General features: G+C 41.6%; 1 protein-coding gene across 1 annotated transcript in view; it reads right to left on the reverse strand.

Moving 5' to 3' along the window:
- The window catches only part of LOC119776082 (kelch domain-containing protein 8B-like), a 170,149-nt gene extending 157,082 nt beyond the window's left edge, over nt 1–13,067 (reverse strand). Inside the window, exon 1 of the mRNA XM_038274308.1 lies at nt 12,042–13,067. Coding sequence (XP_038130236.1) covers nt 12,042–12,432 — 391 coding nt within the window. The 5' untranslated portion in view covers nt 12,433–13,067. The remainder of the gene's footprint in view (nt 1–12,041) is intronic.
- Between the last annotated feature and the right edge of the window lie 490 nt (nt 13,068–13,557).

Below are 13,557 nucleotides of genomic sequence, written 5' to 3' on the forward strand. Positions count from 1 at the left end.
TGGGACCTTGATTTCCAAAGGAAATGCAAAATTTACTTTCATCAGAGAACATGACTTTGGACCACTCACCAGCAGTCCAGTCCTGTTTCTCTTTAGCCCAGGCAAGACGCTTCTGACGCTGTCTGTGGTTCAAGAGTGGCTTGACACAAGGAATGCGACAGCAGAAACCCATGTCTTTCATACGTCTGTGTGTGGTGGTTCTTGAAGCACTCACTCCAGCTGCAGTCCACTCTTTGTGAATCTCCCCCACATTTTTGAATGGGTTTTGTTTCACAATCCTCTCCAGGGTGCGGTTATCTCTCTTGCTTGTACACTTTTTTCGACCACATCTTTTCCTTCCCTTCGCCTCTCTATTAATGTGCTTGGACACTGAGCTCTGTGAACAGCCAGCCTCTTTAGCGATGACCTTTTGTGTCTTGCCCTCCTTGTGCAAGGTGTCGATGGTCGTCTTTTGGACAACTGTCAAGTCAGCAGTCTTCCCCATGATTGTGTAGCCTATAGAACTAGACTGAAAGACCATTTAAAGGCTTTTGCAGGTGGTTTGAGTTAATTAGCTGATTAGAGTGTGGCACCAGGGGCCATCAATTTTGAACCTTTTCACAATATTCTAATTTTCTGATATGATGAATTTGAGATTTTCATTTGTTGTCATTTGTAATCATCAAAATTAAACAAAATAAACATCTGAAATATATGAGTTTTTATGTAATGTATGAATATAATATACAAGTTTCACTTTTTAAATGGAATTACTGAAATCAATCTACTTTTTCATGATATTCTAATTTTATGACCAGCACCTGTATATAACAGAGGAAGCAGGTGAATAAGATAAATGATAATTAGAGAGCTGGGAGGATGCGGCAGGTGACTAAAGTGAGTAATCAGAGAAGCTACCAGGGCTGAGATCATGACATTATTTCCAGGATTGCTTTCCACTAAGCTCCGTTCTTCTTACCATCAGATCTGACCAGCGTCCCTGTGCCCAAAGCATGATGAATCACTCACCATGGACCACTGTGAGGACGTAGCATTCAGGGTTAGGAAAGCATTATTTTTCTGCCAAACAGGGAGTTCAGTTTGTTTGCAGGCTGTTGAGTTCCAGAAGTAGTCACCTGGAACAACCATCTATATGTAAACATGAAGCACATATAAGGACATTTAACATTAAAATAGGGCAGTAATAAAACCGGATTTCTCTGAAGAGTCCACAGACTCTGAGGATGTCTTCGGACGTCCTCAAGACATCTTTTCTGTTCCATCCTGCAGCACTTTGAAGCCATGACAGAACACTTTTAACTGCTACCTTACAGTCAGTAACCTTATGCTTCCCAGGTGCCTGACAGGCATGTGGAGCTCTTACTTCTCACTCAGTCAGTCTGCAAACCAGCCAAACACAAACGGCAATATGGCCAAAGGGATGGAGATCATTTGCACAGATGAATTTGGAAAGAAATAAAAAGTGTGAAACAAAAGCAGCAAATTCCTCTGTAGGCATCACACACTATCTGAGATGCTTTGTAGTAATCACAAACACCTTTACCCAGACATATGCATCTGACTCTGACTGGCCTGATAAACCAACAGCAATTACACACTCGCTGCCAGGCAATAACGATGCAGAGCGTGGCAACAGAGAGACGGGGAAAGAGACAGACAGATGGACGGACAGGGACAGGCTGGTGAGAGGAGGAGAGGATAAGGGGGCTGAAGCCAAACTCATGAATATGACATATTCTGCTTCAAGGCAGCTTTTTCATGCAGACCATTAACAGAAAATCAATAACAATAAATCCTGCCTGATTGAGAACAACGCATGATAATCCCCACAATTTAAAATCTCGCATCAATTTAAATCATTCCAATGTGAAATGAAGGGAGACAGCGAGCAGCTCCATGAATACTATAATGTGAATTCAGCCACAACTAGCATGCAATCAGAATGGCCTAGTCCAAGTCCAAAACTAAATCTAAGAATTAATGGTAGGGATGAAAACCTCACGTTCACAGATGCTCAGCATCCACTCTGATGGAGCTTGACCTTCTCTACAGCACTGCAACTCTGGTCTTATTTAATGGAAAACTTTCTGAAAAACATTAACTTTAAGGAGATTTTTATCCAGACATAATTTTTACCACTACCTCTTTCCTGCTACTTAATATGAAGTAATGCTACTGTTACTTGTGTAATGAGATGGCAAAAGTACTGACTTTCCATACTTGAGTAAAAGTACAGATACTTGTGTTAAAAAATACTTTGGTAAGTACTTAAAGTATAAAAGTAAAAGTAGAAACCACTTTTTTCATGCCGTTGCCTACATTTTAAATGGATATCTGCCAATAGGACTAGATCTCCGTTGTGTTCATTTCCAATCATCTCGTCGTCCATGCTACTATGCTAACGCCACCGCCACCAAGCTGCAATGATTTGCCGCCAATGAATACCGCCGAATCTGTCGATTCATCTTGTAGTGGTGCGTCAAATGCAACGTAGATTCCCATCCAGTTAGATTGAATTTGGTATTGATGACGTGAAAAATAATAACGGTAACTCCATTGAAATGATTCAAAACTAAAGTAACGAGCCAATTTTTTAAAATGTAAGGAGTAGAAAGTACAGATATTTGTGTAAAAATGTAAGGAGTAGAAGTAAAAAAGTCGCCATAAAAATAAGTAGTAAAGTAAAGTAAAAATATCAGAAAAATGTACTTGAGTACAGTAACGAAGTATTTGTACTTCGTTACTTCCCATCTCTGCTTGAGTAACGTGTCTGGCTTCTCTCCCCACTGCAATATCTGCCTCTTCATAAAGAAGAATGATGTTTCGGCAAGGCATATTTATTTCTATAGCACAATTCAGTGCAAAGACAATGCAAAGTGCTTTACATGATTAAAATATAGGAAAATAAAACAGAATCAAAGCAAGTAGGAATAAATAAAATAGAATAAAAAATGCAGAAACAAAAAAGAACGTTAAAAACAGTTGGACTAAAGAAAATATGTTTTTGTTGAACTGTTTAACTAGAACAGTGGAAGGCAATCCTAAACAAATGTGTTTTTAGTCTTGATTTAAAGGAACTCAGGCTTTCCACACTTTTACAGTTTTCTGGAAGTTTGTTCCAGACAAGTGGAGCATAGGAACTAAATGCTGCTTCTCCATGTTTAGTTCTGGTTCTAGGTATGCAGAGCAGGCTGGAGCCAGAAGACCTGAGTGGTCTGGAGGGTTGATACACTGATAGCAAGTCTGTGATGTATTTAGCTGCTAAGCCATTCAGAGATTTATAGACTACCAGAAGTATTTTAAAGTCTATTCTCTGAGATACAGGGAGCCAGTGGAAGGACTTTAGAACTGGGGTGATGTGCTCTACTTTCTTAGTCTTAGTGAGGACACAGGCAGCAGTGTTCTGGATCAGCTGCAGCTGCCTGATCCACTTTTTAGGCAGACCTGTGAAAACACCGTTGCAGTAATCGATTCGACTAAAAATAAACGCATGGATTAGTTTTTCCAGATCATGCTGAGACATTAGTCCTTTAATCCTGGAAATGTTCTTCATTTGATAGTAAGCCGACCTTTTAATCATCTTTAAATGCTTTTGAAGGTTCAAGTCTGAATCCAGCACTACACCTAGATTTGGGGCCTGATCAGTGGTTACTAGCTGAAGCGACTGAAGCTGTGTGCTAACTTTAGATCTCTCCTCTATTGGTCCAAAGATTATTACTTCAGTTTTGTTTTTATTCAGTTGAAGAAAATTATGGCACATCCAGGCATTGATTTCTTCTAAGCATTTCCTCAGTGCTTGAATTGGTTCATAGTCACCTGGTGACATGGTGATGTAAAGCTGTGTGTCGTCTGCATAGTTATGGTAGCTGATGTTGTTGTTTTTTATTCACTGAGCCAGAGGGAGCATGTAGATATTGAATAGGAGGGGACCCAGGATGGACCCTTGGGGAACCCCACATGTGATTTTTGTCATCTCAGATGTAAAGTTGCCTACTGATACAAAAAAGTCCCTGTCCTTTAGGTATGATTTAAACCAGTTGAGAGCTGTACCAGAGAGGCCGACCCAGTTTTCCAGGCGCTCTAACAGGATGCAGTGATCTACAGTATCGAATGCTGCACTGAGGTCCAATAGTACCAGCACTGTGATTTATTCTATCTATTTTCCCATTTTGCAGAAGCTGTTAGTTCACTCTCTAACGTTCTGCTCTCTCTGCTTTTTCTCATAGTAGCTTCATCTGGTCTGTTCCTGTTTGGCTGTGACTCCATCCTGGAGAGAAATATCAGCTGTGCTGCTGCCATCAACACCTTTGTTTCTAGATGTTGGAGCTTGGAATGTTTTTCAGTGTAGTCCTGTTTCTCTTACTTCACCCTATCTCCCTTACATGTTCCTCCCTTTACTTTCCTGATTTCTGTCGTACTAGTGACATCATCAATGCTAACCCAGCGTGATGGCGTCACCAGACCATGCAGATTCCCACCAGGGGAGTCAGATTGTGCTATTTTTCCAATGGGAAGGAAAAATCAAATGCCGACTTTAACAAGTCGACCTGGGTTTAAAAAAATGCATTAACCTGCTAATTTCAGAGGGAGAGAAGCTTTAGCATCAATCACAGTTTCTGGTTTTGTTTGCTCTTGAAGTGATTAACGTGTTTGGCTGCCTTTATTGGAGCATTAAGCCTGCTTGTTTTGTTTTACAGGGGAAGTAGAGCTCTGTTGGCCTCTTTATGATTTATTGCCACTGTGTATTAGCAGCACCCAGAGGCACTTTGTCTTTTTAACTTTCTTTATAAGATTAGCGAACAATGTCAAACTTTTCTGTAGCAACGCAGCTTAATTTCTACCACCTCTCTCTCCCTCCTGACTGGTTGGGAACAGTCAAGAACAGCTTGCGAAGCAGCCATCCTAGCATGACATGTCAGAGAAACTATTTCAAACTGTAACCAAATAATAACAAACGGTAAAAAATGCTAAAAGGGAATTTTCTTTGAAAACTTGAGTTTAACGTTTTCTACTACACCATCAATGTACTGTAGGACTCTCAAACTGAGAAGGGAACATCTCAGAAGTTGGGTTCAAAATGTAATTTCATCCCAGAATCCTGTATGTATCCAGGAACTCTGAGGTCTTGGTATCAAGACTTCATACCTCATGCAGACTGACCGCTTGTTGAGGCGATCTCCGCTTTTTAGGGAACAGGAAGGCCTGTGGTCCACCTTCTCTTTTTGTCAGACAGAACATAAAAGCCGCTTTTCCACTGAAAACATCAGGTTAACACTTTTTTTTCAAACATGGGTTGACCCGTTAAAAATCAGCATTTGGCTACCTTCCCACAGGCCCAAAAGCTGGTCCAACCCCTTCCTGGCAGCTGCGTAACCTCTGAACCCCTGCAGCTGCGTGTCTGGTGACACCATTAGACTGGGTTAGCATTGATGATGTCATCATGGCGACAGAATTCAGGAAAGTAAACAATGGAGAGCAACATGGAAGGAAGCCAGGGCGTAGTCAGTGTGATTTATTGTTTCGCTCTATTATCTGTCTGAATCCCTCTCACCAGAGCTGCTCCTATGTTCATCGAATGTAAACAAGAGTTTTTCTGCTTGTTAGATCAGAAACGATTGGCACGGTGTGTTTATGTCTGTATGTTGTGTTTAATGGTATCCAGTAATATAGCTGGTCGACCCTGCTCTAGAGGTTCAACAGCAGGCTGATCAGAGAAGAGGTTATTTTAACTCGGGTCGCTTGCCAAGTCGTTTGACCCGGGCAGACACGCATCGATTGGCTGCTCCCACTGCCACTAAAAGCCCATTATTTCTGGGTTTAAACAGGTTTTTTGGACGGTGGAAAAGGGTTTTATTTACCTGCTAGAGGTAAAAGCCTCCAATGGCCGCTCCCTGACTCTCCATGTTTTATAAAAGCAATATGAATTCTTTAAAAGGCCTTGAAATCACTGAGGAACTTTCGTCAAATAGCGATGAACCTTCAGCTGTTCCATCTCTTTTTCTGCTCAGTCCCCATTAAGGCAGGCCACACCATGCAGTCAGTCATCTACAAGATCTGACCAGGATCATAGTGGTGGCCTAGTGGTTAGGGCTGGAGCTTGGAAAGCTGAGGCTCTGAGTTTGAGCCCCACTCCCACAGAGTGCCACTCTGGGTCTCTGAGCAAGACCCTCAACCCCCGATTGCTTCCTGGGCGCCACACAATGGAAGCCCACCGCTCCACAAAGGGATGGATTAAATGCAGAGGTAAATTTCTCCAATGTGAGATCAATAAAGTTCAATTAGTGAAACTAGGCAAGGCGACAGAGCTGCTAGAGAGAGCGAATAAAAACTGAAATGATTCATAATCTCTAAATTAAGCTAAAACAGAAGGCTGACGTTTGAGTTCAAAGGTCGACATTCAATAATAAACAATCCAAATAAAGACTCGTACCATTTGGAGAAACATCCGTTGACAGCAGGGGACACTGCTGTCATCGGATGGTGTCACAGATTTACACCTGAAGTGTTCTTTCTGCCAGCTCTGTTGGTGACTGTATATTTAGTATTATTTGTATAAAGTGGGGTTTAAATGGTTTGAAGGTTACTGTATTTTGTTTTATTAGCAGCTGTACACTGTATATGTTAGTCTATCTCATATATTGTCTTTAAACGTCCACTGAAAGGTTCCTGGTCTGTTTTCAGCCTTAAAGCTTAACGAGGAAACTTTGCAGCTCACATAACATCAGGCTGTTACAGAAATGCAGGGATTACCTTCATAGATCACGTTGACTGTTGGTGTCATCTGATAGGCTGCCACAGAAATAAACACAGGAAGCAGCCGTGGCTGTTTTTCCCTCTGCACTCTATCCTCTAAAATGTAAGCAGTTCTGTCTCTAAACGTGTTTCCCTCACAGACCAGCAGCGCATCGTTTCTTCCTGCAGGCTGGCTGGTAGTTAACAGCTTTTCTCTCTTCCTCTGCATCACTTTCCCTCCATTTGATCCAAACAACTGTCTCTGCTTATTAAAGTTTCACCCAGTTTTTTCACTGAATTTTCAGGGAAAGCATTTTCTTTTCCAGTTACCCGTATTTATTGAAACGGTTTGGTTCACCAAGTAAGCAAATAAAGTTGATCTTCAGTATGTTTTGGATTTTGTTTGTTAAAAACAGGGTTTTAATTCAGCTAATGCAGCAGAGTTTTCCAAATACTTAGAAAGAATTGAGAATAAAGTTTCTTTTAAAGCATCATAACAAAGATCAACATAATTCTGGCTTTCATCCCCTTAATTGTTTCCAGGACCTTCTGCTTGTATGATCTGAGATTTGACACTTTTTGAAGGCCCCCCCTCCCCACTTGTTGCTGTGTGCTGTGTCAGTCAGTGGCTTAAAATAGATAAACCAAGCCGGAGATCATTTCAGTGGCAATAAACACAAGCAGCAATGGAAAATGTAAAAAAAACAGAGCTTTCTTTTGATTTATTAGCACCAGTTAGCAACAGGCTAGCATAAGCCCCATTTCCACTACCCTTTTGAAACCATACCCAGATTGGTCCGATTCACCCAGATCATACAGTCAGATTGGTTCAAAGTTTTCTATCTAAGGAAAGGTTTGCATCGACTCATTGACTTAGAGGCAATCCTTCACACCAAGCATGCTTGTAGCGACAGTAGGGAGGAAAACTCCCTTTTACCAGTAAGAAACCACCATCTGCTGAGGCCGACTGGGGTTCAAGGAGACAGAAGCAGACTATAGCCCCATTTCCACTACCCTTTTGAAACCGTGTCAAAGAACGGTCCGTACATGGTAACCAAGATAACTGTTGAGTGTAAATGGTGCGCAAAACCTGATCCGGACCATGCCAGACACAACGGAACCGTGCAAACATGGTACTAGTTCATCAGTAGTACTCGGCGCAGTTCAGTTCTCCCCAGGTTCTCAGATAACAAAGAGCCAATCAGCCTTTGTGATCATGACATTTCAGACATTCATAAAAATCCTAGCTTCCCTATCGTGATACACGATTTCCAGTGATGATTCTGCTTAGAAGTGTGATGAACCTCAACGTCTGTTGTTGTTTCCTGCATCTGGAAGCCCTCTATAGACTATCGTTTGTCGTATCCACTTCCTAAAAGCCGACTCTGTCAAGTAAATTCACCAAAGGCTGCCTTATTTGCATGACTCTCCGCAAACAACGAAATATTTCAATGATAACAAAACATAACTTCCTGAATGTTATGGGCGCCGCCACGTTGGTTTGCTTGTTTACCTCTTGAGAGCCGTAGTACCATAGATCGCCTCTAGGAGGTGAGGAACCGTGCTAGCATGGTGTGTAAACGGCCGTAAGGAACTGAGCTTGGCATCGTTAACTGATCCAAGCTCGGTATGGATCGGTTTTCAGAGGGTAGGGTTAATGGGGCTATAGATAGCATGACTGTCTCTGCTACCCAGCAGGCCTGAAGGGATCAAGAACTTTCCAGACCTAATTTGACCAGACAGCCCTGAAATCAGCTAGAAACACTTCATTTTTAGCTAATTTTTCCAAAACCTTTGCTGCAACAGTTTTTAATGTCCCTTCACTTGTAAGAAGAAGCCCTCCTTGGTATTGTAATGAAAAAAAATGAAATTAGAAGGCACAGCTTTACACACGTATAACTCCTGACAGAAGTTTACAGAGTTCATAAAAATCTTCATTATCATGAAGGATGGAGAACAAGCAGAAACTCTTTGCCCCCTGCAGCAGTGGGACTCTTCCACATCAGAAATCCTCTATGACGACAAACAGACATCTCCACCCAGTTCCATCATGTTACTCTCAACCAGCTGACAACTGGGACGCCTTCAGAGCGCTACGCGTTGTCACTTTTCATAAGCAGCAGGGAATCTCAGAAGCTCTCAACTCCAACCACTAAAGAGACACTTCAGCCTCTTGGTAGGACCATTTAACGACTCATTTAGCTCACTGGATGTCACAGGATGGGTTCGCCTGAGCAAGGTGGCGGGATTCCCGACAGTAACTCTAAAGGCTGTACTGGATGAATGTTGGTTTGAAGGTAAGGACCGAATGCAGACAGAATCAGAACAATAGCAAAGACATGGCGGACATGTCTGGTATATTGTCTGGTAGGGGTGAGTATCTGCATGGGTGTCGCGTACGGTGACCAGACGTCCCAGATTTACAGAGACGGTCCCCGTTTTGGACCCAAAAAGCTAAAGCTGTCTGTGGAAATGTCCCTGGTTTTACCCTTTTATGAATGAAGGGGAAAATATTGTGTGTAGACTATTATTATGGTAGAAAGAGCATTTGAGCATGCTGTGTGCAAAAAAAGCTGTCAGCTAGTTGGCAGCTGTTAACATATAGATGAGGAGCAGAGGCCATCACTTTTAAAAATGACAAAGAATTTCATTATCAGAATCGGTCGAAGTTGCCCTGTGTTATGGTGAGTGTGTTAATCATTTGATTTAAATTTGGCAGATCATTGTGATAAATTGTTAGGTTCAAAAATGTAGGTTCGTAAAAGAGGAACTGAGTCCACACAGGAAAGAGATTCAAACAGCTCCTGCAGGAGTGGAAAGAGCCCAACCCAACTTTCAACTCTTTCTGGCGACCCCCCTCCTGCAGTCGTCTTTTATTAGCAGATCATAACACATGGGGTGGGTTACAAAACAGTGTTCTTCTGCCAAGGCAATTGATCAGGTCATAGGACAGAATGCTCCTCTGATTGAATCACAGAACAGAGTGGTCTTCTGATATCTGTGATTAGCCTCTCATTTCTCCAATGTTTCATATGTACACACATTAACTTTATAATCATCATTGAATAAACCTAACATAAATGTTTGCTTCATGCCCAGGTTAATAAAAAAAAGGGCTGTTTGTTTTACTAAAGATAAGGAGCGCTAATGTAACATGAACCTAGCTAATCAACAAATTAAGACGTAACAATGGCTGCAGCTGGCATGAGGAAATAGATTACGTTAAAATAAAACTGAATAATTAAAAACTTCTTCTGTGGAGTTCATCTAAAAATGGTTTTAGAAGTGATTGGTGACCTTTAGTTTATATCTTCAGATTATTATCATTACAATAAATGAGAGGCAGTAAAAGGAAAACTGAATGAGACAAGATCTGCATGATCTGAGAATGACAGAGGATAACTGCCTGTTTAATCTTCATTTATTAGGCAGTTTTTACTTGTAGCTCCAAATATTGTGGTGGTTAGCCTTTGTAGTATTTTATTAGGTGAGAATATAATAATAACATACTCACCAACATAATAATAATAATATGTATGAAAAGATCATATGTGTTTGACTGTATGATCTGGTTGAACTGTAAAGTGCCTTGAGATGACATGTGTTGTGAATTTGGAGCTATATAAATAAACTGAATTGAATTGAATTGAATTGTTTGGAAGGGATTTGGATTGTATTATGTCCCTGTTTTAGATTAGCGTAAGATTGATAGAAGAGGACAGGAAGAAGATTAGAAGACTAATAGAAAAAAGAAAAGAACATTATTAATCATTTATTAATCTCAGGGAATAGGAGAGGCATAGTACTAGATTTTACACTTGATTTTTGTTGTTCAAATATGAACAAATATGTAAAAATGCATGAAAGCCCTACTGTCCCTATTGCCTATTTTAATTTTTATGATGTGTATTTATTTTTATCTAGGAGGCGGAAATGTCACCAGATTGGATTTCAGGAATCTGGTCACCTTAGTTTTACAATACTTGGGTCACAATAACATATCATCACAACATTGCAATATCACCATATATTGCAATGTTTTTCCCAGTCATTCAAATTAATGTAGAGATAAAAAAAGCAAGTTCTCTCCATATTTATCAGAAGATGTTGATCATTCAGTTATTTTGGTATCCATGTTGTTTGGGGTCTGAGCCAGTCCATGTCTTCCACTGTGACGGCCTCAACTACAGAGATGGTGCCGCGCCGCACAGCTAACGGGCTCCATGGCGCCCTCTGCCAGAGTGGCGGTGCAGAGGTTGCCCAGTGTTTTTTTAAATCAATACTAGGAACTGAAAGATCAATTTTGTAATAATCAGCTGTTTGATCCACATCTGCTTTTATTTTATATTGATACATTTCGCCTGAAAAGCACGTCGCTTTGATTCAATGACATAAAGACACGAAATATATAACCAGATGCTGTTCAGTGTTGATGATGCTCTGTGTGTAAACATCAAACATTTAATAAACTATTTCCCTTTAAAAAACATCTAGATATAAGTAAAGATTTCGTAAATTAGGTATATTAACTGTCAATTTGAGCAGGTAAATTAGAATAAATTAGTTTTTTTATTCCTAAAATAACTTCGTTAGATAATATGCATTTGAAATAAGAAAATCCCAGCTGTTTTTTCTTATTTTAAATGTAAATTGTTCCAATGGCAACAGGTCTCACTTTCCTCCTCAATTCAAGAAAAATGCACTTGGATTGAAATTTTTTGCAATGTTGCAACATTAACATATTCAGGGAATAAGCTGAGAGTTTTCAGGGTAACAGCAGGTAGTACGGCTCCGTATTGGCTGTTATCTATATAAAATGGCAGCATGTGTCTGTTTGTTTTTCCCTGAGCTGCTTGACATTTTGTCACAGGATGACAAATTTCACTGCTCCGTATTTCATCCATGCAGGCTGATTCATCACTTCATTCAGGGGTATCTGAATAAAAGAGGTTCCCACTGACTCCTAAACAGACCGGCTGTGCCTCAGCTGGTCCCACCAAGGAGGACGGATCTGCAGGTGTCCACCCAGGACTGAGCAGGATGTAACCCCCCCACTAACTTTAAAGCCCTTAAAGTCAACAAACTATTTTCTGGAAATCTTTAAAGAAACAACCCAACAAAGTGGAAAGAATCCAGTTCACTGACAGTAAGACCAGTAAAACCATAGGTGATGCCTCCACTAAAAATCATCTTAATCATGTTTTACAGCACTACCACCACACAACACCTAGAGAACATGGAGAGTAACTTCTATGTCTGAGAAACGTCTGCAGCGTGACGTCCATCAGCCAAAGGTTGCAGCTCCTTACCTCTGACCACAGTGGTGACTCCCATGGAGGGCTGACCCAGGCTGGCCTTGGTTTCCCACTTGCCCTCATCTGGGTGGTACATTTCCACAGAGGCCAGTGGGGTCTGCTGCTGATTCATTCCTCCAAGCACCATCACCTGCCCCCCCAGAGCCACGGCCGAAGCCCCCGCCCGCGCAGTGGGGAGCGGGGGCAGCTGGCTCCACGTCTGGCTCTCCACGTCCAGGACTTCCACGCTGTCCAGGGGTAAGCCCGTCTCGCTGCAGCCCCCCAGCACGTAGAGCAGGCCCTCATGGTAGACGGGAGTGCAGTAGACACGGCGCTGCGACATGGGCGGGAACTGCTCCCACTGCAGGGACTTGACAGGACTCACCGCCATCTCCTGTACAGGCATGTCTTCAGGGCCGAGAGGAGGGGACACACCATCACACAGCCAGCCTGACAGGAGGATGGAGAAGACAGGAAGAGGGGGCGCAGCGAGGGGGAGCAAAGCAGAGGAGGAGAAACAAGCTGCAGGACAAACTTTGTCTGTTTCAGCTAAACTCCTGAGTTCACAGAGGATGGAGAGACGCCTGGAGAGAGCAGAAGAAGAGTCTCTGGCTTCCAGAGAAAAGCTTATCTATTCCACTGACGTGTCCATCAGTACGCCATGACTGTGATACGCTGCTATGATGTGCTTCAGGAAGGTTCCCCAAATCCCCAAGATCTAGAAAACAGGTAATAAGATCAGGATCTGAGCTTCATTCGGCCTTTGATGACCCCAGAAAAAAAAACCTTTCTGACAAAGTTTCATTCCTTTAAACGAAAGGAGTGATTCAGCTCCTCAGCAAAGGCTCCAACAATGAAAAATAAATCCTTCACAGTAGAATAAACCTCCAAATAATCTCTATGAAGTTTATTTAGAGAAAGCAGGTGTTTTCGTCGCCTTTCACTGAAGTAGATCTCTGAATCGTGCTGAAACACGGGGGCTTGTTGTGCATCGGTGCCTCATGGCTTCCTGGTGGCTTTGGAGCAGATGAAACTCCCTCGAACCTGGAAGAAAAGAGGAGCTCTGAGTGAGATGGAAACTAAAGGGGAGAAAATGCAGCTTTGATCTATCAATTCTAGGTCTATGTCTGTGAGTTAAAAAATCTTTTTAATTGATGAGAGGTAAGATCAAAATGTTTCCGTGGGTGAAGCAGAGCTTAATGCCTGGTATTAGAATAGTGCTGCTTTGCATTTCTATGATAGATCAAATGTTTCAGGCAGCAGTCTGCAAATAAAAAGCACATAAATAAACCTTTTCATCAGACATTCTCTGTGTTACTGGATCAGGTAGAAAGGACTAATGCTCACAGTTTCTCATTTCTCTATATAAATCTGACTTTAGGGACTTTTTTAAAAAAACATCCAGGGTTTTTCCCTTTAATTGATTTTCTTACAGCTCGGTAAATTTGCGCAAAGTTTCAGGACGCTGACGGTACAGTGTTAGCTCATTAATTCAGTTTTCCTTCATATGATGCTATAAACCCAGCATCAT

This window comes from Cyprinodon tularosa, unplaced genomic scaffold (assembly GCF_016077235.1).
Source record: "Cyprinodon tularosa strain WSP-4 unplaced genomic scaffold, ASM1607723v1 ctg906, whole genome shotgun sequence".
NCBI lineage: Eukaryota > Metazoa > Chordata > Actinopteri > Cyprinodontiformes > Cyprinodontidae > Cyprinodon > Cyprinodon tularosa.